This window comes from Pyrus communis, chromosome 9 (assembly GCF_963583255.1).
Source record: "Pyrus communis chromosome 9, drPyrComm1.1, whole genome shotgun sequence".
Taxonomy (NCBI): domain Eukaryota; kingdom Viridiplantae; phylum Streptophyta; class Magnoliopsida; order Rosales; family Rosaceae; genus Pyrus; species Pyrus communis.
The window spans coordinates 26,145,091-26,171,090 of record NC_084811.1 but is presented as its reverse complement, the minus strand read 5'-3'; the positions used below and the strand labels follow the sequence as shown (position 1 = coordinate 26,171,090).

At 36.1% G+C, this 26,000-nt stretch overlaps 5 protein-coding genes across 6 annotated transcripts; 2 read left to right on the top strand and 3 right to left on the bottom strand.

Moving 5' to 3' along the window:
• Nucleotides 1-3,147: 3,147 nt before the first annotated feature.
• On the bottom strand, nt 3,148-7,012 carry LOC137744600 (uncharacterized). The gene is made up of 6 exons (XM_068484374.1): nt 7,001-7,012; nt 6,741-6,806; nt 5,014-5,205; nt 4,625-4,723; nt 4,293-4,535; nt 3,148-3,561 (listed from the first exon to the last, which is right to left on the bottom strand). The coding sequence occupies exons 1-6, from the start codon at nt 7,010-7,012 to the stop codon at nt 3,148-3,150; spliced, it is 1,026 nt and encodes a 341-aa protein (XP_068340475.1).
• Nucleotides 7,013-8,633: 1,621 nt separating this feature from the next.
• LOC137745255 (C-type lectin receptor-like tyrosine-protein kinase At1g52310) lies at nt 8,634-12,303 on the bottom strand. Its single transcript, XM_068485174.1, has 5 exons — nt 12,032-12,303; nt 11,835-11,892; nt 10,725-11,147; nt 10,058-10,628; nt 8,634-9,386 (listed from the first exon to the last, which is right to left on the bottom strand). The coding sequence occupies exons 1-5, from the start codon at nt 12,119-12,121 to the stop codon at nt 8,861-8,863; spliced, it is 1,668 nt and encodes a 555-aa protein (XP_068341275.1). The 5' UTR covers nt 12,122-12,303; the 3' UTR covers nt 8,634-8,860.
• Nucleotides 12,304-13,512: 1,209 nt separating this feature from the next.
• LOC137744916 (membrane steroid-binding protein 2-like) lies at nt 13,513-16,528 on the top strand. The gene is made up of 2 exons (XM_068484731.1): nt 13,513-14,007; nt 16,005-16,528. The coding sequence occupies exons 1-2, from the start codon at nt 13,649-13,651 to the stop codon at nt 16,279-16,281; spliced, it is 636 nt and encodes a 211-aa protein (XP_068340832.1). The 5' UTR covers nt 13,513-13,648; the 3' UTR covers nt 16,282-16,528.
• LOC137744917 (chaperone protein dnaJ 72-like) lies at nt 16,273-19,303 on the bottom strand. 2 transcript variants are annotated; one of them, XR_011069637.1, is made up of 5 exons: nt 18,692-19,303; nt 18,230-18,299; nt 17,485-17,667; nt 16,675-16,867; nt 16,273-16,409 (listed from the first exon to the last, which is right to left on the bottom strand). XR_011069637.1 is itself a non-coding variant. In XM_068484733.1 (3 exons), exons 1-3 carry the CDS (start codon nt 19,096-19,098, stop codon nt 17,578-17,580), a joined length of 567 nt encoding a protein of 188 aa, XP_068340834.1. In that variant the 5' UTR covers nt 19,099-19,303; the 3' UTR covers nt 17,264-17,577. The 2 variants fall into 2 exon arrangements, 1 of the variants encoding a protein (XP_068340834.1); XM_068484733.1 differs by lacking the exons at nt 16,273-16,409; nt 16,675-16,867 and having other exon boundaries at nt 17,264-17,667.
• A 1,656-nt stretch (nt 19,304-20,959) lies between these two features.
• Nucleotides 20,960-23,937, top strand: LOC137744990 (protein PLANT CADMIUM RESISTANCE 10-like). Its single transcript, XM_068484829.1, has 4 exons — nt 20,960-21,118; nt 21,856-22,052; nt 22,722-22,948; nt 23,551-23,937. The coding sequence occupies exons 2-4, from the start codon at nt 21,881-21,883 to the stop codon at nt 23,716-23,718; spliced, it is 567 nt and encodes a 188-aa protein (XP_068340930.1). The 5' UTR covers nt 20,960-21,118; nt 21,856-21,880; the 3' UTR covers nt 23,719-23,937.
• Nucleotides 23,938-26,000: the final 2,063 nt, after the last annotated feature.

The window sequence follows — 26,000 nt, the reverse complement described above, 5'->3', positions numbered from 1 at the left end:
TCACGACACCAACTTCTTTGTTCAAGAAATCGTTACTGTATCGGTATATTCGTGTCATTAAATAAATTTTTCTTACTCATTAAGAAAAATTTTGTATTGAATTTTGACTAGATACATAGCCAGGCATGCCCCGCAGTCCCACAAATGAATATATCCCGTTTTTGTTGTTGTACCATTCGTCCCTCCCACAAAGAAATGGATCTCACTTTAGGTAAAGTAACATTTAACCTCGTGTAGGTACAACTCCCAATGCACATATCTAATTTGTTGTGAGGGTGGATCTGATTAGTTCGTTAGTTAGGCTAACATTCTCAAATATTTCTCCGTCTATCTAGATTGTAAACTATGATTCCTAAACAATCACCTGATGAAGGAAAGGATGAATCAAGTGATTCCTTCTCAAAACCCTTTCTTTGAAGCTGATCAAACTACTATACACAAATTTTCTTCTATGCACTAAATTTTTTTCATCTATAGTTTAGATTATAGAATAATGTTTGGCTACTCAATGATGAATAGGAACTCGTACTCAAAACTCTTTGTGGCCGAATTACAGAGCTTCGTGCTTATAATCAGAACTGTTCATATTATGGATCACTTTGTGAAGATCATCTTTGCGAAAATGGATTAAAACTAAGGTCGTTTAGTCAATCTATTGTACCACATCCATAAACTGTTCGTAATTCTTTTATTAATTATGTGATCAGTTTTTAAACAATTAAGTGATTAAACGACCTTAGTTTTAATTGAGTTCTTTTGCAGAGGCGATCTTTAAATAGTAATTTATAATATGACATGTTCTGATCATGAACACGAAGTTTTATAAATCAATAACGAACAATTTTGAATAAGAACTTCTGTCCATTATTTAAAGATGTGTGCTATCCACACATCCCATTGTACTTCTCACACATCCTTTGATAATTTTTGTCCTTTGATCTTCTTCAATTCATCCGATTAGACGGCCAAAAATTAAAAAAATGTGAGAAGTAAAATAAGATGTGTGGATATCACACCCCCTATTTAAATAGTCATGTACTATTCTAAATTAAGTTAGAACGTTCCTCCAATTACAAGAAATAATTCTCCCCCATTATTATATTCTCATTCGTGGTGCTTCAGTTTTATAAGTTATGTTTATATACCCACAGTCCCACTGTAGCTACATAGGCATACATCTTGACCGTTCATCTCTTTATGATATTCGCGTCGCGTGCGGTGGGTGGGAGCTCATAATCTCTACCAATTATTAAAAGCAAGAATGATCGATGGTAATGCGTGTGTGTGGATGATCATTACAACCTCGGGCAGAGGACTTTAATATCCACTTTTCTTTTCTTGCAAGCTTACATAAAATAATTACATGTTCTCCAAGAATTTTCAAACATGACAACTTGCTATTACAATGATATCCTTTCGGTTTCATTGATTCATAACGCGAAAATAGCGAGCAAAAATATTTTTGACTAATAATTTATGCCAAAATAAAAGTGTAAAATCACACGATATTAGATCTGTAATTGTAAATTTGCTTAAAACATAGTAAGTATTAGGTTTAGGGCTTACAGTTCAGGTTTATTGATGATTATATAAAAGAATTCTTCTTTTTTTTTAGAGCATAAAAAATGTTTTCTTAGTCATCAAGTCATCAAAGAATGCGTGATTGACCATGCACATAAATAAATGTGCTTTTATTGTTTTAACCTCAACTGCTCACTTCTACATTTTTGTTTCGATTATCAAGATTATCAATTCTCTTTTTAGTAGGGAAAAATAGTGCAGGAATGGCCGTTATCAAACGAGGGAAATGCTCCTCTGTAACTAAATATAAATATATTAGAATGCCTTATCAAATACAAGGATGGGAGACCATGTCACTAGTGGTGACCAATGGCATGGGACTCTTCCCAGCATAATCTTTTTCATGGACTTTGTACACAGAGGTGGGGGGTGATTTTACTGGGACAATTCGTAGTAGTTTTGTTAATCAATATCGCTAACAAGCACAATCCGGAATCTAATTGACAAAGGGTGCTTGCATCCCTCGTATGTCATAATAAAACGGTGAGTTTGAACTGTAGCGTTGTTCGCTTTTCAAAAATGTATTATGGGCCAAAATCAAATATGCAAATTCAAACTGCGTTCTTTTGTCTTCTATTGGTCCATTTTCTTTTCAATCCACTCGACCACTTGATCTACGTCTAAAAAAGACCAAGCCTGAAATAGGAAATACAATTACTCAGAAAATGAAAATCAAAAAATATTAACGCTGAAACAAACATTAACTTGGTGCTGGGAAATCTTAGACCGGCAAATGGATTTGACTTGCCATTCAAGTTATAAAAACAACTCATCTGATTCTATGCTCTTTCTTTCTCCTCTCATGACCTGATCCTCTCTCCTCTCCTCCGATTCTCTGTTCTCTCACTCCTCGAGAAGTTCTACGTACAACCCGGGTGGCTAGTGGCACTCGCTTCTCAACTGCCGATGTGATATTTATCTTTATGCGTCAATGAGAGGATGCGAATTCAATTTTTGATGAATTCAATTCTAAATTATTCTGATTGATTATTGTACTTGATTCAAATTCTTTCCTTCGTAATTAAATATTGACTTATAGTGGGACTGAACACAAATTTCCAAATAAGGTGATGCACTCAGTCCACACTCGATTCAATTTTCCATGTCGATAAAGATTTGCATGGAATCAGTTCCTTCATAATGTCCTGGTCTAATAATGCATTATCATGTGAACCAAAAATTACAAAAAAATAAGTGGTTGCAAATCTCATGAGATTATTTGATAACAAAACATAGGTTGTTGCAAAGCTTCAAACATCACTTCTCCAAAGATTAGTAAAATGAGAAAACTCATGAAAGGTACCCCGACGCTCAAGTTAGTACTCGTATAAATATCTTATCAAGATCTTCTTAGTACATTGCTGATGTGGGTTTCAAGGCATCACATTCCCAAAATTCCAATCTCAGTGTAAGTATTGATCTTTAAATGGTGCTTCGTTGAAGGCTATATTCACTTTTTAACCAAGAGGGGTAGAAAAGGAGCTGTAAAACTGTTAAATGTTTCATTACATGAGGTAAAATATCATAAAACCAAATCCTAAAATCTACTGCTCGTCATAAAGCTACTTATGTCTTGCCATTTGCGACATCTTTGCTGTCGTGCCGTTGTCCTTGTACCTTCTCATCGGCAACCTCCAAGTTCGACGAAGCTGCTTTGTCGCACGACGAGCAACCGCCTTCATCAGAGACCTCGGAACATTGGTCAGAAGACAACTCCGACCGCTGCAACTCAGACATGATTGATGGCGAGTAAGCTGAAGAACAGCCAGAGTCAACGAAACTAGACATTTTCTTGTCATCTTCTCGCATTCTTTGTCCGTAAGCTTCATGGTCAAAACCACCTGAACTTCTTCCACCAAATGCAGATTCCAACTTGTCCATGTTGAAAAGATCTTCCATTACCTTCTTGCTCTGTGGGTTGTCCGAGTACACAAACTTCACCTTCTTGTGTGTTTTCGGCTCAAGAAATGGTTTTACCATCTGCAATTCAAGGAAAGTTTCACCAGATTTTTCAGACGAGCATTGCGGTCAGTTTTTACGCGAACAACACAAGGGGAAGTATACGAGTATTTAGAATCGACGTGAACTGCTTAAACCACGAAACTGGTGACTAACGACAGATAATTCTAACAAACCAATGGTAGCTTCTGTGAAGCCAAGAGAAGCCTTACATGCCATAAAACAGTTAGCAAGATTTTCGTTTTTAAAAACCTTGTTTGAGTTGTTTATTTTTGTAGAAGATTTATACGTTTAATTTAGAGTTTTTCACATACAAAACCTTGAAAACTTTAGAGTCTGCCGGCAGGTAAATCTGGTTACAGAAACTAGTTCCGTGGCCAGATTATCGTCGCCCTGGTTTTTCTACATTGTTTTCTATCTTTCCGTTCTTGTTCTTCGTCATCGTATGACCCCCGGTATCTACTCCCTAGTCCCAGAAAATCCATAACGAAACCCTGACCTAGTATTGTCTTCATACCATATTTCTTTGCTTCATTGATTCACTTAATCACTACGTTCTGGTTTCGACCATTCCCACATTGAGATCAACAAAACGTCAATCGTGGAGCTCTTGCCTACATTCCAAGTTTCCAACATAGCTCAACACACTAACCCTAATATCAAATGCAAAGAGTAGTATCATAAAAATTGAAGAATAATTAGGTTTAGACAAGAAAACAAGAACAAATGCAGATAGATGCGTAATAACATACCGTCCAAAAGGACTCAAATACTTTTGGTGGATTATAGAGGATGCCAATTCCCAATCTCTCAGGGTAATGATTTTGCAGGATCTTTGCTGTTTCCCTAGTTGCCTTCAACGATATGCTCAATGTGTTCCACCGTTGAAAATCGATTAGCCACACCATCTGTTCCTGATCTGAACTCATATTCAGAATGGCATTCTCCATGCAGTATACCAAATACAGGATCTGCTTGTTTACTGCATTCGTGTTCTGACACGATGAAAGAATTTCACAATCAAGCAGAAAAATGGTAACAACTTCTAACATTAACGTTGACGCTTTTCGTGCGATTTAACTACCTGAAAACCAGGCCTCAGGATAAGAACTGTCCTTCCAAACTTGTCATAGTAATTGGCTCTGTAAGTTTTTCCTGTCTCCGCTTCTTGAGCAATGTCTTCCTATATAAGATAAAAGAAACCACTTTCAAATGGGATTATTCCAGAAGCATAAACTACTTCATAACTCGATCGGATCATGAAGCTTTGAAAAGTAGACGGTTTAGCTCTTTGAACTACAAATAACATGCAGCTTAAGGAGAGGGGACCAGAATTTTTCTAAGATCCGAACGGTCTATTTTCTAAAGGAAACACTACATTCGTCTATTAATTTGGATATTTTTTGTTGTTGGCAAGAATGGTTTATGCGTCAAAGCTTTAGAAAATAGACGGTTTAGATCTTTGAAACATACAGGCGCATTGCTTACCCATTGGATCTTCTCGGGCTTGAACTCCGACCTCCATTTTATAGTTTCTTTCAGCATCTTGCCTGCCTTCTTCGTATTCCAGTTGCGCGCTCTTAGGTACCTTGATATTGAATCTTCTGAACAAATGGCTGGCAGCCTATCCGCAATAGGACCCATCATCTTCCTCACCTCATAAATCTGAAGAGCACAAGGGCCAAATTATTTCCTATGAAAAAAGATTCCAAAATAAACAAGAAAATATACAACGAAAGGACGACTCAAAGTCAGCTTATAATCTTTTCTTTGATGGAGAGGATTTGCCTGATTCTTGCTGGGATTTTATTAGGAAAATTAATGTTCCATCTAAGTTAAAAGTTTTTCTTTGGTTGATGAGGAAGGGAGATTGCTTTCTAATAAGCAGCGAGTTAGATGACAAATAACTTCTGACTCTTCTTGTATGACTTGTTGTGCACCAATGGAATCCATTGCTCATATTTTTAAAGATTGTTCCAGGGCTGTGTGTATTTGGGAAAGTATGGGAGTTCCAAGGCAACTGAGGAACGCCCAGAATCTTGAGTTTAAGGCTTGGTTGCTGGCAAATCTGAAAGTAAGTTCAAAGGGGACCAATGAGGGTGCTTGGTGTACTCTTTTCCTTTTTATTTGCTGGTATATGTGGAAATGGAGAAACAAGCAGCCTTTTTATGTCAATTTTGTCATGCCTATGGATCCAAAAGCCATCATTGTGAGAGATGCGGCTGAATGGTTGAAGGCTTGTGTGAAGTCTTCCGTTAAACCTGTCAAGAGGAAAATTTCACTCTCTTGGGATCATCCTGATGTAGGTTGGTGTAAGCTAAACGTGGATGGATCTAGAAGGACAAATTCTAGTCGAATTGGGGCTGGTGGTGTACTAAGAGATCATAATGGCAACTGGTTAGGTGGCTTTGCTGTGAGTTTGGGACAAGGGCAGGCTTGTGATGCTGAATTATGGAGTTTATACTTTGGTTTACAGCTTGCTATTGATAAGGGTGCTACTGATCTTCATATTGAGATGGATTCAAGGCTATTGTTATGTTGTTGAAGCAAACCCGAGTTGATAATTTCCATCATTTGGAGACAATTATGCATAGCTGCAGATTAATGATGAGACAATTGAGGAGGTGTGAATTGAATCGCATTTACAGATAGAAGAATATTGTGGCTGATCAGTTAGCTAACTGGAGTTATAATATGGATATTGGTGTTCTTATATTTGATGAGCCTCCCGTTTGGATTAGATCGGCTCTCATTGATGATGCTGCTGGAGTCCCTTGGACTCGTTTTGCTCTTCTTTTGTAGTTCTCGTTAGGTTGTAATCCCATTCTTCACCTAAAAAAAAAAAAAAAAAAAGGACGACTCAAACCAACATGACTCCTCACTTGGTGAGGGTAAGAGGAATGTCTTTCGTACGCAGTTTTACCCTTACTTTGCAAAGATGTTTCCACAACTTAAATATGTGACCTTTGGGTCATAAATGAGCAACATTTCTGTTGTGCCAAGACTCGTCCTAAACCCCACAACGATACAACTAAACAAAAAGAAAATGATTTCCGCACAATCTTTTCTTTTTGCACACCCTTGTTTATTTCCACCCCTTGATATTCCTTTAATTCTCGTTTCAGTACAAATACCATATATAAACATGAGAGTACAAAAATCACTTCTTACGAAACAAAATCTTTTAACTTCATCCATACCTTGGTCAGCTGCTCTTCATAGGACAATGCTTTATCTGTTGTGCTTTCCCGCTTTTTGAATGACATCTTTTAAAAAATTTCAATGAAACTAATTTTTTTTAACACAATCGATCACCAAAAATCAACTGCAAAATTCAAAAGAAAATAAGAAAAATTATATAAAATTTTAAGGAAAAGAAAAGCAATGAGGAGGATAAATCAATCTACAATATTGCAAGTAAATCTATATAAAAATTGAAACAGAAATAAAAAATTAATACCTGTTTTTCCATGCAAATGCAGAGCCAGAGCTTCGGAGCTCATTACAAATATCGAAACCAATATCCATTCAAAATTTCCCCATCTGAAAATTCCTATCACCCTTTTTTTTTCTTGTTTAAAATAATAATAATAATAATATTTTTATTTATAGAATTATGGGAAAGTAACAGAGTTTGGATTCGATAAATAAGGAAAGAAAAACCAATAAAAAGATAATAGCATTGGCAACGGTTGTGGAAGAAATTTATTAGTGTGCTGGAAACATAGTTCTGTATTTTAAATTTCATAATACAATTAATTGTAAATTTTTTTTTTCAAGTTTCCAACTAATTATATTGTAAAACTTCTGTACCGAATTGAATCGTATATCTGTCACATTAAAAAATCGTTTCATGTTGTGGCTTTGAATTGGCATTACTTACTTTCCTTTTCTTTTTTTTTTTATCAAATTTTTTTTCTGTTTATATTTCTAAGGACTTATTTAGGCCTGAATTATTATAAATTGACCGGCAGGTGAGAGGAGAGGCGAGTACGTGGACGAATTGGAGGCGACCGTTTGGGATTGATGGTGGTGAAAGGAGAGCAGGTTTAGAACCGTCAGGCCAAGCTTTGGAGCTTTTTACGGGAACAAGTGGCCACATTTTGATAACCCAAGACTCTATGAATGACCCCATAATTACGGAAATAACTTATATGCAACTGGAATGAAATTTCAAATTGAATGTCATTTTTGTAATGTTACGTGGATAAGTTTAAACATGTGACGAGATACATTTGAAATACAGTCATATTCACCTAGGTTATCCATCGGCCAACTACTCCTTGGTCCAAACCCAATATTGTTTGTATAGCCCGGTAGGTGTGAATTTTACGCTAAAAGCCTTGGAGTTATTAGCAGTGGATCATTCATTTATATATTTATTTTGATCTATCAAGTTTCGCGGAAGGGACAAAACTGAAAATGGTAAGTGAATTCACATAATAGGATGTGGGCTGGGCAGGAGAGCAACTTGTATGACATGGATATACCAACACAATGACATCCTATGTACAAGTCCTCTGATATGGTTGGTGAAAGGTGGGTCTCTGCCGTGAGCTAACGTTAGCATCGACCTCATATTTACATAAAGAACTTATATGCAACTGGAATGAAATGTCAAAATGAATGTCAAACTTGAAATACAGTCAATTCACGTAGACTATCCAGCAGCCAACTACTAATGGTCCAACAACGACATTGTTCCCAACTGAATTGCTTGTATGGCCCAATACGTGTGAATTTTATGCTAAAAGTCTCAGTGTTATTAATACTGGATCATTCATTTATGTATTTACTTTGATCTATCAAGTTTCCGATGTAGGGTTTAAAAATTATCCAACACAACTGAAAATGCCAAGTGAATTCACATAATAGGATGCGAGCTATGGCTAGAGAGCAACTTGTATGGCATGGATACACCAATACACTAACATCCCGTGCCATACAAGTACTCTCCTGTGGCTGGCGAAAGGTGGGTCTCCGCCGTGAGCTGACCTCAGTCAGTGTTGATGGTGATGGTGTTGGACGGTTGTCTGGTGGGTGGGTAGGGGCAGTTTAGGGGTATTTTGCTACTACAATACATGAAGCCAGAATAAGCCAATTCTTGTTTTGTTGCAAGAGACGGATATGATCGATTAAATACTGATTACAAAGAAGTTCGTCAATTAGTAGTGCTAAACCCTAAACCCTAAACCCTCAACCCTGCATCCAGGCTAGGTGCTAAACTCTAGTTGATCATATGGCTTCTTATCAACCAAGCAAATAAATTACAAATTCTCATTACTTGTACAGATAGATACTAACCCGGAGCTAAATTAAACTATTTTGGAACGGTAGTCTGGGCTAACTGTTGAAGCTGATGAACAATGTGTGACATCCTCGGGCGCATTGATGGGACATGCTGTGTACAAGCATATACGAGGTCCACCACCTTTTGAATCACACCAGCCTCCGGAATCCCAGAAGAAGAAGCGGTTATATGAGGATCCAGGAGATCCGGGTAGCGATGAGCCTGAACCAGAGGTGTTGCCCACTCAAAAATGCTCTGCCAACCCACAGAATCAACGGCCTGTGCAGGTCTACGTCCACTCACAATTTCAAGCAGCAGCACACCAAAACTATAAACATCACTCTTTGTCGTAAGTTCATTTCTGTAGACAAATTCTGGAGCAAGGTATCCATATGTGCCACCAGCCATCACGGTCCTCTCATGGATCACTTCACATGGGACAAACTTTGACAGACCAACCCCCATTAGGTGTGCTCCAAAATCTTCATCAAGCAGTACATTACTGGCACGGATGTCACGATGCACGACATGTGGCTTCACCTTGTCATGTAAGAACCTGTTTTGACATATGAACAGGTGAACCACCAATTAAACATGATTCATTCTGCAACATTCAAATCCTTCCCATTGCAGTCGAAGGTAGAAAGATGAAATAAGGGTTGACACTTTTCTCACCGAAACAAAAAACAAAAATGAAGATTGACAATGATGGCATGACCACCAACACTAAAGGCCAACAATTAAGCAAGCAAGGGAAAGCCATATCAGAAATAAATGCATGGAAAATATCTAAGCTAAGACTAATGTATGATACTGATAGCAGTCATGGGAAAGCCATATCAGAAACAAAATGTTTCGGAAAAAAAGTCAATGCAGAGAGTCGAGATATATTCTAATCTAACCATGAAAAATCCTTAATAAACAATAACCTATGCCAATTTTTATATATTTTTAACAAAACTTTTTCTTTCTAGGTGAAAAATTGCAACTCGATTAAAAGTTCAGGAGGTAATTTGAGAATTTCCCATTTGATTTAAATCTACAATATTATGATTTCTAATTTATGTGAACAATGACAGTGAGATCTCAGAGAAATGAGAATTATCATGATCATAAGAATGCCGTGAAATAGATGCAAACTGAGAAAAGATCTAAGTGAAGAACCAGTCTCAGATTTTAGATCTTTGTTTGACCTAAGACTAAGAGGAAAAGTGATGTTTAACTTACGCAATTCCTTGAGCAAGAGTTGTGGCAATTTTCATTCTCATGGCCCAACCTAAGCTCCGACCACCCCTAGGTATGTGGTGCAGCCATTTATCCAAAGGTCCATTAACTATGAACTCATAAACTATGTAGCGATCACCATGATCATAACAGCAGCCTTTCACAGCCACCAAATTTGAGTGGTGAAGCCTTGCAACCCTTCCAATTTCAGAGTAGAACTCCTTTTTCCTTTGAAAACTAGATCTCTTCAACCTCTTAACAGCGACCCTTGAGCCATCAGGAAGAAGTCCACTATACGTGCCTCCTGTCTTGGCATCTCCCAGAAGACGGTTTCCTTCACTAAAGTTCTTTGTAATTGACCTTAGTTCCTCTTTCATGAAGACTTTCCATGACGGAGGGACTAATGCAGTTTCTGCTGGATTAGATAGTTTGCGGGAACGTCTGCGCTTCTTGCTCCGCTTGTATGCAAGAAGCCAAATCACTACAGCTAATGTTGTGAAGAGAATCAACCCACTTACTACTCCAAGGATAATAAGATATTCTCTGTGGCAATGCATGTGGTAACATCTGTTCCCTGAAAGAAACAGGAGCAAAATTAAATTAGCTGGACAGAAAATGCAAGACTGGAGTTCGTAATGACTTGTATGTGTCCAAAATTTACAATATATACCTAAATCAACCATGCATATAAAAGCATGAGACGTATTGCATCTTTCAGCCGAGAGAGATGTGGATCTATTAGTCACCAATATGCATACGTCGACAGATCTATTGGTGTGGCAAGAGATGTTACTGCAAATGGATTGAAGAGGTTCCCCAGGAAAGAAAGACCCATTCCAATACGAAGTATTATCAAACCATTTCCAACCAAGACCAATGGTAGAGTTGACACCTCTTCCTCCAACCCAGCAGCCACTGGTTTCAGCACACAGATTTTGAGCAAACGTAAGTTCTTGAGATGTTTTGAATGCTGATAAGTTGCCATTATAACTTTTACAATGGGTTTCTGACTTGTTCCATGGTTGGGGGCTTCTCATATAACCAAAGCACTTCCTCCTATTAGGTCCAAGTATCCAACCAGTAGGGCATGGTTCTGTTTCCAAAAGATTAAAACTATTGAACATAATAGTTTGCTTATAAAGCAATACAGACTATAAAGCGATATAGACTATAATGCAATCAAAATTAACAAGAACACCTTTCCGCAATGGAACATTATCAAGATGCTCTTTACCAGCATACTGTCGAATAGAATGCACACTAATGCAGCTTATAAGCGAACAACATATTCAAAACCTTTAATTTCCGTGGTATAACAGTAAACTGATGGTTTTAGAAGCATTTGGATTATTTGTTTCTAGAGACAAATTACATGCATCTTCTTGTGCCTTGCATAGCTCAGTTCATTTTTTTACATCATATGTAACCAATCAATCAAGAATAGCATATTTTATGCATCTCAGACCTCAGCAGTCACAGTTCCAATTGTTCTACATGCGTAACGAAAAATTGAATGCCTTGTTAGAACTCTTAAACTCCATCACCTAAATGCATCGTCAGAGGTTCGAGAGAAGCTTTTTTACTTTTAATGGTGATAAAACACTTCATAACATCCTTCGAAAGGTACCACAATATACACAAAGGAAGGCTTTTTGGTCAACTCTTGTCTACAATCTACTCAAAATACCCATTTCCGCAAAGCGAAAAACTGAAATTTCTACAAACAATTAGGATTTCAAAAGTAAAATCTAGAACTTGAGCTGAAAGGGGTTACTCACACCTTTACTTTCTCCAGTTCCAGAAGCAACCAAATGCCTGCGAATCGACTCCTTATACACCTAAACAATGAGAGTGCAGCTTCAATAAGTGAATCCAAAAATTCAAAACATCTTAACAGATCAAATTAAATAGAAAAAAGAAAATTTACAAAATTGAAAGAAAATTGAAGTACATTGAGCATCATACTTTCTTACTTACCCTATGTGAATCGCATGCACCCAGCAGAAAGCAAACAATCAGAGGCGCAACCAATTGCAGAGCAATCGGATTCCCTTCCATCAAACCCATTTCATAAACCCTAGAAAAAATGGTAAGCAGGTGAAATTTTAACTGTTACATATCACAGCTTCCTTTCATACCACCAAGCTCTGTAAATTTGAGGCCTTTCACTTCAGATCGTCGCCCCAACGCAGCAGCTAGGAAGTTATAGACAAGTCACTTGTAGGCAATGTATTTTTTTTGGGAAAACTAAGGGATGCATGGTTAAAATTAAGAATTTTTTTACCCGCAGTTAAATTTAGGAAGATTTAACGAAACACTTTAAGTACTGTTTAGTTTAACAAAAAAAATAATTTTACTCAAAAAATAATCACATTTAATATTATTCACTTACAATATCTTTTTATCCTTTTAATTAAAAATCTATTGTAATCTTATAAGCCATTCAATGTGTGGATGATCAATCCACTACAACTCTACATGTTTGTCCACTAATCCACTTGCTACCTCATCCTTCCATACACAAAAACACAAAGCCTTACGGCTGAAAGGAGAGAAAAGAAAGAAGGAAGAAGAGAGGAAGGAGAGAGAAGCCACAAAGCTCCCGACAGAGAAAAGAATAAAGATAGTTATCTTTGTAATCTTATTACTTCATTTTATTCAAGTTAGAGTAAACAGGCCAAACACCCCGCAGTTGTACTTTGACTTTTCATTTTTCGCTTTTAACTTTTCTTTTAGAAAAATCATTTTTTAGTCAATTTGATGGAATTTTTAAGTCAATTTGATGGAAATTTGGATGATTGTACATTTGGAAATTTGGAGTTTTATAGTCAATTTGATGGAAACTTCCGAATTCCTTTTATCAAATTCACCTAATTATTTAATCTTGATTTTTGAAATTTAATCAAATAATTAAAGTTATTTTAACTTTTAAAGAAGCATTTTATTTGTAATCGTTAGATCAAATTTTAAAAATCTGAATTAATTATTTTTTTTATCAACAAAAATCCGAATTAATTAATTGAGTGAATTTGATAGAAAAAATCCGAAAACGATCCCTTTCCAATTTGGAAGATTGCAAGCAGACTTAGTTTTCCTTTACAAAGCCGCCGTTTGTTTTTTTATGAGAGAATTACAAAGCCGTTGTTTTACGACTCTCGAATCATGATTTTTTTTTTATTATAAAAAAGCAAAATTTTCGTTGAAATAAGGTTCACTATACTAAAAAGTTTAACATTTTCTTCGAAATTTTTGTTGTGAATGTTCTAGGAATTTGTGAAATATGATCGTTTATTGGGTGATCAAATTTCATGAGGTTTGTTTTTTATTTAAATAAAAAAATTTAAATAATTTATAATCAAACGATAAACGAACATGATTCATGAATCCTATAATTCTCACAAAAAAAAAAGAAGCAGAATTCCTAAAAAAATTAAACTAAAGAAAAAAAAAATACAGGAGTAGGTAGGTGAGACTGAAATTGGTTGGTGAAGTTGTAGTAAATTGACCCCAAAAGAAAAGTTGGAACAGGAATCACTCACAAATTACAAGTAGAAAGGAGAAGGAGAGAGAGAGAGAGAGAGTAGGGAGAGAGAAATGGAAGGAATATACAGAGCAGTGATGGAGGAGATATGGCGGTACACGGGGCTGTCACCGACGGCCTTCTTCACGATCGCCGGGATGATGATCGTGGTCTACAGAATAGTCACCGGCATGTTTGTGGATCCCGAAGACTTCAACAAGCCTCCGGTGGCGGCCACCATCAACACCGTCGATTCTTATTCCAAATCCAATTTTGTGAATAAATACTTCAATTCCACGGGGCCGGCGAAGGGCTCGTCGGTACAAATGGGAGATATGACGGAGGAGCAGCTGAGAGAGTACGGCGGGTCTAACCCGAATAAGCCGCTGCTTGTTGCCATCAGAGCTCGGATCTACGACGTCTCTTCCTCCAGGTACTTTTCCTGCTTCTCTTCCCTTCTTTGATTTTCACATAATTGAAATTTTCCAGGAAAAAAAGTAGAGGCATTTTGACATAAATGTCTCAAATTTGAATTTTTTTAATCAAATATTTATAACTTTTGAACTTTAATCCAACATTCTTGTACTAATTTTTAATTAAAAATTATAATTTTTATTGTATTTAATTAACCAACTAGTTCAAAAAATAATATCATAAATATTCTAAAATCAATACAAACATCCTATCTTATCCTATCATAATTTGTTCAAAATGAATTTTTCTTATTCAAACAATTTGTTGTTTTAAATTCTAAAAACACATAAACATCTTATTAATATACAATTATGAAATATAACATGCACATATATTAAATATAACGTACCAATTATTTGGTACATTATTGGTACGTTATATAAATTTAATCTAGGTGCGTATTAGTATTTTGATACGTTATAAAATATTACTTTTGATACGTTATGCAATTCTTTATTTAGTACATATCAAGTTATTAGTACGTTGTATTATCCTTATTTTGGTACGTACAAAGCTTATGATATGTTATGTGTAAGTTTTGTAACCCAAAAAACTACATCTCAATTTTAATTATAGACGACTCTTTTTTTTTTTTATAATCTATATAAAATGATGAGTTGGAAATTGGAAAAACTATATTTCATCGAATTAATCTTGAACCCAGTAGATATAATTAAATTCTTAAATTGAGGAAGGAATAAGATTCCATAAAAATAACAATAAATTAATGAATATTATTGAGTGCATTTTTTTTACATAGAAATGGATTTAAAAGAATTTATAAAATACTTGAATTAAAAATATACCTGGAATATAAAGTTTAATTAAAAGTAAAAGCACTTTAATCAAAAGTTGAAAAGTAACATATGTTTAATATAGAAAAATCTAAAATGAGGCATTTAATTCTAATTTATCCAAAAAAATATTGCTATTCAAATCTCATTTTTACTTTTTACATTTTTTTTCTTAATTTTTGTCCATCGGAATATTATGTAATCAAATTTGAAGGAAAGAACAACCTACAACTGATAGATATATGAGAAAAAGTGATGTTAAATAATTTTTAATTATTTTATTATATGAGTAACATGAATGCATCAATTATAGATTTTGAAATTTTATTTTAATTGATTTCTTTTTAAAATGAATCTTACAAATATAATTTAAAATAAAAAAATATATCGATTAGAAAAAGAGAAAATTTGACATTGTCAATCACATTAATATTTAATATTTATCTATTGACATCTCCTTTGAAGATGTTCTAATGTTCTTCAACTCGTTCAATTTGACGATTGAAAATTGACACGGTATGTGAGAAAAAAATTGAGTGTGTACATAACATCACTAAAATAAAAACAATAAAAACAAAATAGTTATCGAACCTCTTTTTAGTAAATTATGCAACTATACATATGTTACCATTAAACAGGTGACAACATGTGCTTAATTTTGGTAAAATTTCTTATAGAATTAACGTCAATGACCAAGGATATGCATTTTGTCAACAGAGAGTGATTTTTAAGAGAGATTTTTTAGTGTTGGAAACACAACTCGGTATACTAAATATAATAATACAATTGGTTAAAAACTTAGAATAAAATTCGAATTAATTGTTTTATAACACTTGTTATACTGGATTATATTCTCGACATACTGAAGAATTTCTCAATTTGTATACCCGCTTTATGTCATCTGCACTCCTCATTTTGTTCATGTTGATTCCGCCTTGATTGACTCGAATTCTAAGGCGTAAGAAAGGGAAGGAGTGCACGAGGATAAAATGACGCGTGAAAATCACTTTCCTTTGTCAAACTCGGACAAATTTTATGGACTTCAAATTTGAGTTTCTAAACTACAATTTGTTCAAAATTTAGCGGCCATATTGGTTGCTCAAATTTCGGTGCAAATTAAAATCATAATTTGATGCATCTTACAATACAACATGCAATGCAGGAACTTTTACGGACCAGGTGGACCGTACGCCATGTTTGCTGGAAGGGAAGTTAGCAGAGCGCTGGCTCTTCTGTCTTTTAAACCCCAAGACATAAACGGCAACCTCGAAGGTCTCGGCCCTGATGAACTTGGCATATTACAGGATTGGGAAGAGAAATTCATCGAAAAATATGACAAGGTCGGGCAGCTTGTAGCAGAGCCAAGGGCGAATTCTGATGAGCAAACTGAGGGCGGTGGAGATGAAACTCAATCGGAGGCAAATGGACAGGCACAGTAGAACCAACCTTGTGCAGTGGTCGTTGATGATATACTTGTTCGATTATGTCCCGTTGAATCCCCAACATTGGGATGATGGATTGCTAGGGTTTCCTTCTATCTGATATGAGCACAAATATATTCCTAATCCTGTACGTGCATAGTATATGTATCACTTGTTAGTTATACGATGCAGCAAAATGTTATCGAGAAATGATTGTAGTAGACCTTTACAGTGGAAATTCGTGTTAACGGGTTATATTTGCCATGATGTTTCCGGCAATCAGGTTAGGGTTTAGTTTATGAAAGATGGAGTTTAAAAAACAACATAATGGACACTTTCTTTTACAAACACAAGACCGAACTTTCATGTTAATCAAGCCAAACAAATAAACGTAAGGTAAAAGACATGTACCTGATAGCACCCATCGCCAATATAGACGTCAAAATATTACGGGTTATGTCCGTCATACTTTGGCTCATTCCGATGACTAACTTCACTTCCAGAATTGTTCGAGCATCAATTGCTGAACGAAGGCACTGCTGTAGAAGAATCCAATGGCAATTTCCTGGGCCCTGTTGGCTTGTGCATGTAAACTCCACAATTCCTGCAAACCAGAACTATCACAAATAGAATTTACCTAAATTAAGAATCACTTCAACTGTTGGTCATATGCTCTATCAATTTAATTTGTCTCCGCATTTGACAGTTTTCCGCCTTCACTCAATAAACTACAATTATCATCCACCTCCGCCATCTTTCAACTTCGGCTAAAATTCCCAAGCATACAGAATTTCCCCTCTCTATCTATATCACTGATCCACCAATCCTCACACAATTGTAATGACTTAACAAGCTACAACCAAATAAAAATGGGTACGAGCTAAAGATAAACGGAAAAAAATTCAACAGCGAAGAGTAAAAATGAAAATAGGAGACAATATATCAAGCATAGATATATCACACAACCACCTTAAAAGTTACACACTTGATCATCAGAAACTAACAAGAACTTTGGTTTTATCTGTACTAGTAGAAAAGCACTTTGGTTTATGCAACAATGATACATCAGTAAAAGATTTCTATATATGATACAGAACCGCCATTGAAGTGTTCCAATAATTGTAATCTATCTACACGAACAAAATACGTAATAGTTGAGAGGAACAAACAATAATGAATCAAGCATATATAGATTATACAAATACTTTGAATGAGACATACTTTGTCCTCAAAAACTGGTAAGAACTCTGATTTTATTTGCACGTAACTGTGGTGATTTGAGCAAGAGGACATGTAAGTACAATTAGCAAAAGGTTAGCTAGGGACTTTGGTGCCTGGCTCCGACTGTTTCTCTGTATGTGATTTGGCTTTTCGAACAGATCTCATGGCTTCTTCAAATGATTTCTGAATGAAAAGGAAAAGCATGTAAGTGACACAATGTTGGAAAGATTCATTCTAAGTTATACGACCATCACATGACATTCCTCAATGAAGAAAAAAGGGATTTAGAATTCAGGATAGAAAAGAACAACAAACTTCCCACAGACATCTCTGGTCTCAACAAGACGAGGTCTAAAATCAAATCAGCCTAAAGCAGCTCAAACATGTCACTAAAAAAGGAGTCATTCGATGCTGGGCTGGAGCTCATATTAGAAAATTATATTCGTGCGTATCTCTAGTTTTACTTTTGACATTTGTATTTTAAATTACACAACAGTACATAAAAAGCACTCTAAATGACAATAATCAAACTTTCTTCAGTTTCTAGGAAGGAATCACATAGCTTTGCCCAAAGAAATCATATAATAATTCCAAATATTTACAGCCTCAAGATAATTTTAGGCTCAATTTCTATAAACATACAAACGACGGATCCACCCACAGGATTATATAAGCAAAAATTAGTGAAAGCGTGAACTGAGATACAAAAGTCCAGGGTGAAGAAGGAAACTAAAGAGCAACATACCTCATTATTATGCATCTTCCAGAAGGCATCCCAGCCCAAATTAACAACTGCCATGCCACCTAAGAAAGCCCTGCATAAAATTCATACACCAATGAACCATTTCCAAAGAGAGAATTTACCCAACATCCTACATTGATTATCCAAATTCCGAAAGGGGCACGCTAAATGTAATTCCATGTTCACATCATCAGGTAAAATGTATGTTTTTTACATCATCGAAGTAACTAGAATCGAAAACAGCAGGCCAAGTTAGCCAACATCTAACATTGAGCTTAACCCGTGAACATGAACCGAATCGAAAAAATGCAGCTAACCCTAACTTCCATAACAAGTCAGGTAATTGCAACATGTTCAGCAATTAAGCAATTAACAGTAACAGGAAAGTGAACCCAAATCCAAATGAAGGTAAAAATCAACCAAGGAAATTTACAGACAAGTGAGATGTGAGATAGTTTATCTTACCCTGCTACAGAGACATTGAGAAGGAAAGCGCGGGTCGTGACATATCGGAGTAAATTCTCAAAGGCGGAGGAAGCTCTGTTGGCGGCTCCAGAACCGCCACCTCCTCTTCTGTAACTGTAAGTATTACTTCTACTGTATCCATAACCGTAACTGCGAGTGTAGGTATTGTAATTGTTGTGGGGGCGGCGAGAGCTCTGGAAATTGTAGTCAGCGCGCTTGCGATCGTCGGTGAGGACCTGGTAGGCCTCGGAGACCTGCTTGAATCGGACGGTGGCGCTGTCTCTCTCCGCCTTGGGGGAAGCGGAATGCTTGTCTGGGTGCAGCTTCACCGCTAGCTTCCTGAACGCTTCCTTGATTTCGGCTTTGCTCGCGTTCCTCGTCAGCCCCAATACCTTGTAGTGATCCATAATTTCGTTATTTGATAGATTATCTCGACCGAACGATCGTCCCTTTCGTAATTAGGATTTCAATTTGTTGATTGGAATTGGGAATTGGGAATTGGGAATTAGGCATTGAGGAGTTAGGGTTTATCAATGCGTTTAGTCTTGGAGAATGAAGGGTTGGGTTATTCAACGTCGTGGCATCGCCAAAGCCGCTTCTTTTTCTTCATGCTTTGCAGTTCGCAATTGAATTTTGGAAGTTTTAGACATTGTACTGTTCATTTTAACGAAAAATCATATTTTTACACTCAAAAGTCAATCATGGTAATATTTACTTTACTTTTTATTTTGTCTTTATCATTAAAATTCAAAGTTTTCAAACCCTTTTCATTAGTTTTCTCTTGATTTTTCAGGTGAAAATACCACTTTCCCCATTATACCCTGCCGAACTTAGATAAAGGTTTAATTAAGGGGAAACGAAAATCATATTTTTACACTACAAATTCAATCCTATTACTATTCATTTTACCTTTTATTCTGTTCTTATCGTTAAAAGTTTTTAGGTCATTTCATTAGTTTTTCTTAATTAAAGAGGGGACAACATGTGCCAAACCACGGTTATTCATTCCTTTCAGAAGTCGAAAACAACGAGTTTCGAACCTAAGACCTCTAGTTTTTTATTTGAACCCAAGACCTCTAGTTTTTAATTTGAAAAAAAACCTCGCAATTCGTCATTTACCACTGAACCATCAGCTCGTGATTATTGTATTCGGATTTCACATTTCCTTGTCTATATTAAGTTGCAATATCAATTAAATACACCAAGTCGTTAAAATTTTAAAACATGATTTGGTGAAGAAAGTGATTAATTATGCTTTGCACTCCCATGGATTGGTGTTGTAACACATTAATCCATACCTTTCAAAATATGGGGAATTTTTTTTTTTTAAAAGTTACAAATTGTTAATACCATATTTCTCTGCATTCGTCAAATGATTATAACTGCTTTAAAATTTATCGAGTTTACTTTTTATCACATGAATTTCAGCTTATGCTTAACAAGTTATCGAATTCATAATGATAATGTATTGTGAAATTTTTATATTAAAAGCAAGAGGAAATTGTAGCAATGACTTCTTAACTTTAATCCAATTAGAGTAATGATTTATCAACTAAAAATTCATGATCATTGATTCCTTAACATATCAAAACGTACAACTTTGATCTTTTTCATCAATTTTGTCAAAACGAATAACTTATCACATACGTGAGGCTAGATAATGGGAAAATATGGAAAATCAAATGAGAAAATTGTAGCAATAATCCTTCAACTTCAATTTAATTGGAGAAGTAGTCTTTCAACTTTAACCCAATTAGAACAATGGTCCCTCAATTTTAACTCAATTGTAACAATGGTCATTTCACCGCGGCTCACTTTGACAGAAGTTCTGACGGAGTTGACAAAAAGAACAATAACTGAACATTTTGATAAGTTAAGGAATTAATAGTTATAATTAAGAGATTAATAATCACGAATTTTTAGTTGAGGAACTTTCTCTAATTGGATTCAAGACAAAAGACGATTGTTATAATTTTATCTAAAAGCGAAACCTAACATTCAAGATTTACTGACAAACAAAGGGACCAATGTACCAAGTTGTAACCATGAAAGTGACTTTTCCCAAATTTTAAAAGGAGTTTTTTGAAATGGGTTCAAAGTAACTAAAAATTAGACCTATTTCAAAATGTAGTCTATAAAATTGAACCTATTTCAAATTTTCTCATTTTTAAAACATAGGGGCCAAAGAGTTACAAGCCTCAAACTACGAGGTTGCAAACTGTAATTAAAATTTATTCAAAGATCAAAAGGTAATCTTTCTTTTGATCAAAAGGTCAAAAGGTAATCTAACCAACGCAAAGGTCCCTCTTCTCCCCCAATCGACTCGGACGCGGTTAGCTCTCGTCATTTTTCACTTTCCCAACGACGGAACGGAACCGAATAGTCGGATTGTTCATCTCCTCCACCACCGGCGAACCGGCGTACGCGGTATGAATCTTGTTTTCCGATTTGTGTTTATTTTTTCATAAATTGTCTCGCTTTCGATTTTCATTTACTAGATTTTTACGGTAAAATCTTACTTCTTTAGTTTTTGTTTGTGTTATTTTTGTTGATTTCTTCTCTGAAACCGATGCCTGAATCTCAAATTTTGTGCTCGAAATCCGATTATTCTCTGTGATGATTGATTTATGTGTCGAATTTGTTACTCTTAGTTTCAATTTTAGCATTTGAAAAGTAGTTGCTAATTGTACGAAGGGAAATGATTTTCACGAGATTTGGCGCAACGGAAATGTTGTTTCTTTGTGACCAAAATGTAACGGGTTCAAATCATGGAAACAGCCTCTTTGCAAAGCAAAGTAAGGCTGCGTACGACAGACATCTCCCCTCCCCTGACCCTCCCAAAGCAGGGAGCCTTGTTGGCTTGGCGTCGCCCATTTTACTCCATACAAAGGACAGAAATGAACTTGATTCTGCGTGCACGGAGGAAAAGGGTGTGCGGAAATCACTTACCTCGTAAATATTGTGAGCAGCGTTGCCCGGCCAGAACATTTATCTCCCTCACATTGTGTTTGTTTCAGTTTTGTGTTTGTTGGATACTTCTTAATAGAAGAGTTTTTGTGACTTGTTGACATATATATGGGATTGCAAATGTGGTCTGTTTAGCACATTCCTTGACTCAGATAATCTATTTTTTGGTTTCTAATACTTTGGGGTACTGGGTACAGATCATTTGTGTCACTGGAGAAAAAGATGAAGGGCCAAAGCAGCTATGCTCCACCTGCTTATGTTCCGTTGGGAATGTCGGATTCTGAATCAGCGATTGTTTTGCACAGTGAAGACACTCCCATGCAGCAAAGCAGCGGTGATGGGCCCAAACAATGGTCTTCTGGAATCTGCGCATGCTGTGACGATATGCAGAGCTGTACGCTATTTTTTGCCTTGTGACCTTGATTTATCTGGAGGAAAAATTAAGAAGGTGCATCTTGAGTAGGGAAAACGAAAAGTAGCTCGTTCTCAACTAACCCCATACAATACCATATGCTCAGCTCTTAGTTTTTATGCGTTAATGTACTCGAGTACCTCTTCGTTATGTGGAGGACCTCTTTTTAGTCTGAATTCGTGACTGGTATGCAATATCTGAATTTTTGGCAGGTAAGTGTGCCCAGATATTTTTTAAGATCAAACAATAATATATTATCCGATAAAACTTGACGAGAACTGTAGGAGTCATTATAGGATTAGAATGACTCAAGTTATGAAGTGTACATTAATAGAATGCCCCCTTGAACAAAATTTGGATAAAGATTGATATATTACGAAGTACTTTAAATCTCATTTTAAAGACGTGATATCTAGTCTGGTGTGAGGTAAAGCATGGGCTGCTGGTATCTACTCTGTGTTGTTAGTGGTGAATAAATAGATGATAATGTTCTTAAGACGTTAGAGGAGGTACATGGGCAGAGGATAGGTACCAACGCTTGCTATATATGTTCGTAACAGTAGGAGGAGTTTCATCCATCATGTCTCCGATTATGACTTTCAAAACAATAACGACCATCTAATTGCTGATTTGTTTTTTTTTTTTTTACAGGTTGTGTAGGTCTGTTTTGTCCTTGCTTTCTGTTCGGAAAGAATGCAGAATTTCTGGGTTCTGGGACATTATTAGGATCATGCATGACTCATTTTATTTTGTGGGCACTGGTTAATACTGTCTGCTGCTTATTGACGGAGGGTCTGTTTTTGGGCATACCGGGATGCTTTGTTGCATGTTATGCTTGTGGCTACCGCAGTGCCCTAAGAACAAAGTATAATCTTCAGGTATAACATTGATTATCAATTTTACAGTCTTAAAGTCTGTTAACTGTTAAGAGTAGAAAAGTTTTAATTTTGTGTTTTTATTCTCTCGGTTCCTTCTTGATTTTTGTTTTACTTTATCTGAGTTTCAATATGCTTTTGACGGTTTGAGAAATAGAAATGGTTACCAAAAATATGGATGATTATTGTAGCCATTGGGCCTGACATATTGGTTTGCAAAACCAAGTGGCAATTCATGCCTATGCAGCACAATATGTAAGGCTTACCACTACAGGATAAAAAATAAAATAAATGGTTCTTCATTTGTCATGCAAGGCTTCAAGTTGCTGATGCGGGATTATATTATCATCAAAGGAAAGATGTAATTATCATTTGTGTGGTAAGGGAATGTGACTTTATATAGGGCTCAATGGCGGAACATAATTTTGATTACTTTGATATAATATGTTTGGGGGAGGTCATGAACTACTCGAAACTTTTTGTGTGACAACTGCTTAAGTTTATTTTATTACTCCACTAGGGCTTATCATATAACCTAGGGTTTCTGTCAGAATAGTTGGAATGCCATGCTGTGGAGGAATAATGCTTGTCTATGAATTTTGTAGGAAGCGCCGTGTGGAGACTTTGTCACTCATTTTTTCTGCCATCTGTGTGCCATTTGTCAAGAGTACCGGGAGATCCGTGAAAAGTCTGATTCCGTCCCTCCTGACCTGAGTCTGGCTGTAGTTACAGCCCCATCAGTCCAGACAATGGAACCAGGTCTCCAAATGTAAACCACTGTTTTAGTACTCCTGTAGGATCAGCATTTGGTTTAGGTTATACAACCTTCTTCCTGCCCTTACATGGATAATATTATTGAAGCCTTCCACCATTTGTTTTTATTTTCACTTGACTTCTTTGGTCTCTACCAGGGTTGATTTTATTATGTTATCCGCACGATGTACTCTTCTCATTCCTTCTTTTATATGTGAAAATGGCCCTCTTCTACCTCATTTATGAGCATGATAGCATTTGCATCATTCTGTTGGTTGACTCCAGAAATGTTAGTTGCTTCCAAGTTTGAAGTGATGACTGCGGGTTCTCTCGTGGATGCGGTTGCTACAGGTTTTACTTCTTTATATCGATCCTGTAAAGTGCTATATCTCCATTGGTTTTTTGTTGTCTAATTCTTTGCTCGAGTGTCGCTGTGGATTGGGACAAAGCTGAACTTAGAACTGTACTGCCAGGTTACAACTTACACCGTCTTTGTCTGCTGCCTTCATACTTCTTCGTTATTCTCCGAGGATTCCCGTGTGTGAGGTTTCCTTCCTCAACTTAGCTTCAGTTGGAGAGATTACGAGCAACAACCGATGGCTCGTATTTTGCCGCATTTGCGGTTTACTACACTTTCCTCAGGTCGGAAGTTTCGTTTGGCTTCGTGCTCGGATTCGGAATAGGGTTTCAAATTTGGGATCAACTTTGTGTCGTTTCAATCCTGCCATCCCACTCCCAACCTCCTATCATTGCATTTTTGCTTTCAATATTCTTGTCCCATGCATCAGTCTGATTGGACGTGTTCTTTCGTTTTCGTTTTCCTTTTGCTTTGCACTGGTGCTGCCTTGATTACCTTCTTGGACTAGACTAGTTTTGCCAGGAGGATCCATGCCGATGGGGATCCTCTAAACGAACATCGTGCGATCAGAAATCATTGTAAATTTTTTTATTTAAAATTGAATACAAACAGTATCTGATAAAAACTAACCACATGATATATGATGAACGGATATGATTGAAGGATCTTCAGGATCCTCTCTCCTAGTTTTGGACCTAGATAATCGAACCCCTTGAACCAAACCGCCCAATAGTGATTCGGTTTATTCTCTCATTTTAACTCAAATCGAACTAAATTACATCGTTGAACGGTTGATTGGTTTGATTGTAGTTTGAGGTTAAATTTGATTCGAATTGAACTATGTGTGCTCTTCTTAGAGCATCTCCAAATGAGATGTCAAAATGTCCAAATCAGCAATAACGGTAACAAAAAATAGCATTAATATTTTCCAACCGAGAAGCAAAATCTGATGTGGCATGACATGGATTGACATCTCTCCCCCATGCTGCCAAATTTGATAGCACCTTTGGATTTTTTTAATTAATTATTAAATGCTTTTTATTAATTTTTTTTATTGGTTTAAAGCATTATCATTTTGTTTCTTTTCATTCTCAATGTAAAGAAAATACATATGAATTATTATTTTATGTTTAAAATTTGAAATATCGGTTGGAGATCAAAAGTTTAAAAGATGCCAAAATACCACGTAAATCTTCAAATTTAAATTTCAAGTTTAAAATTTGACATTTTATTTGAAGATGGTTTTAATCTTCTACGCATGCGTGAACAACATACTGTAACACAACTCATGTATCTGTATGATTAGACAAATTTGAAGTGGCCAAAACGCGTAGTGGCTTCGGAGAATCCACTTTCTGCCCATAACGCTATCTGCTATGCTTTTAGCTTCCAACTTTTCACGTGGTAAGTGATTCGCGGCTTTAGCAAGGGCACTTTACTCTTATGCCCTGCTACCCACACCTATGTAAAACATCTCCTTTGTGGACACGTCATCGGTTTAGTTTCGTTTTCTTAGGTATGTAGTAGATTTTGTATTGCTTCGGCAATTTGTTTGTGTCGCAATAGCAATTTGTGTAGCCTCCTTGTTTGCGATGACTTTACGTGAGGCATTGCCGTCTTTGTGATAAATTTATCTCAAGACTCTTGATTCTTGTGGTTTTGTGTGTGACTGTATAAGGGTTTTATAATTATTTACGTTGTGTTTAAATTATCTTCAGATCAAAAAAATTGATCATTGGATATAATTTATCCATTTGGCACCTCTTGTACTTGATTGTTCTTAGGGACAAAAAAAACTATCGCTTCTTGGAAAAAAAAAAAAAAAAACTTTTACATGGTGAAAAAAAAGTTCATCAAATTTGTTCCACATTTTCTGGGTTAAACGGCCTTGAGCTTCTCTAGTCAAACAAACACTAAAAACCAAAAAGGAAAATAAATAATAAT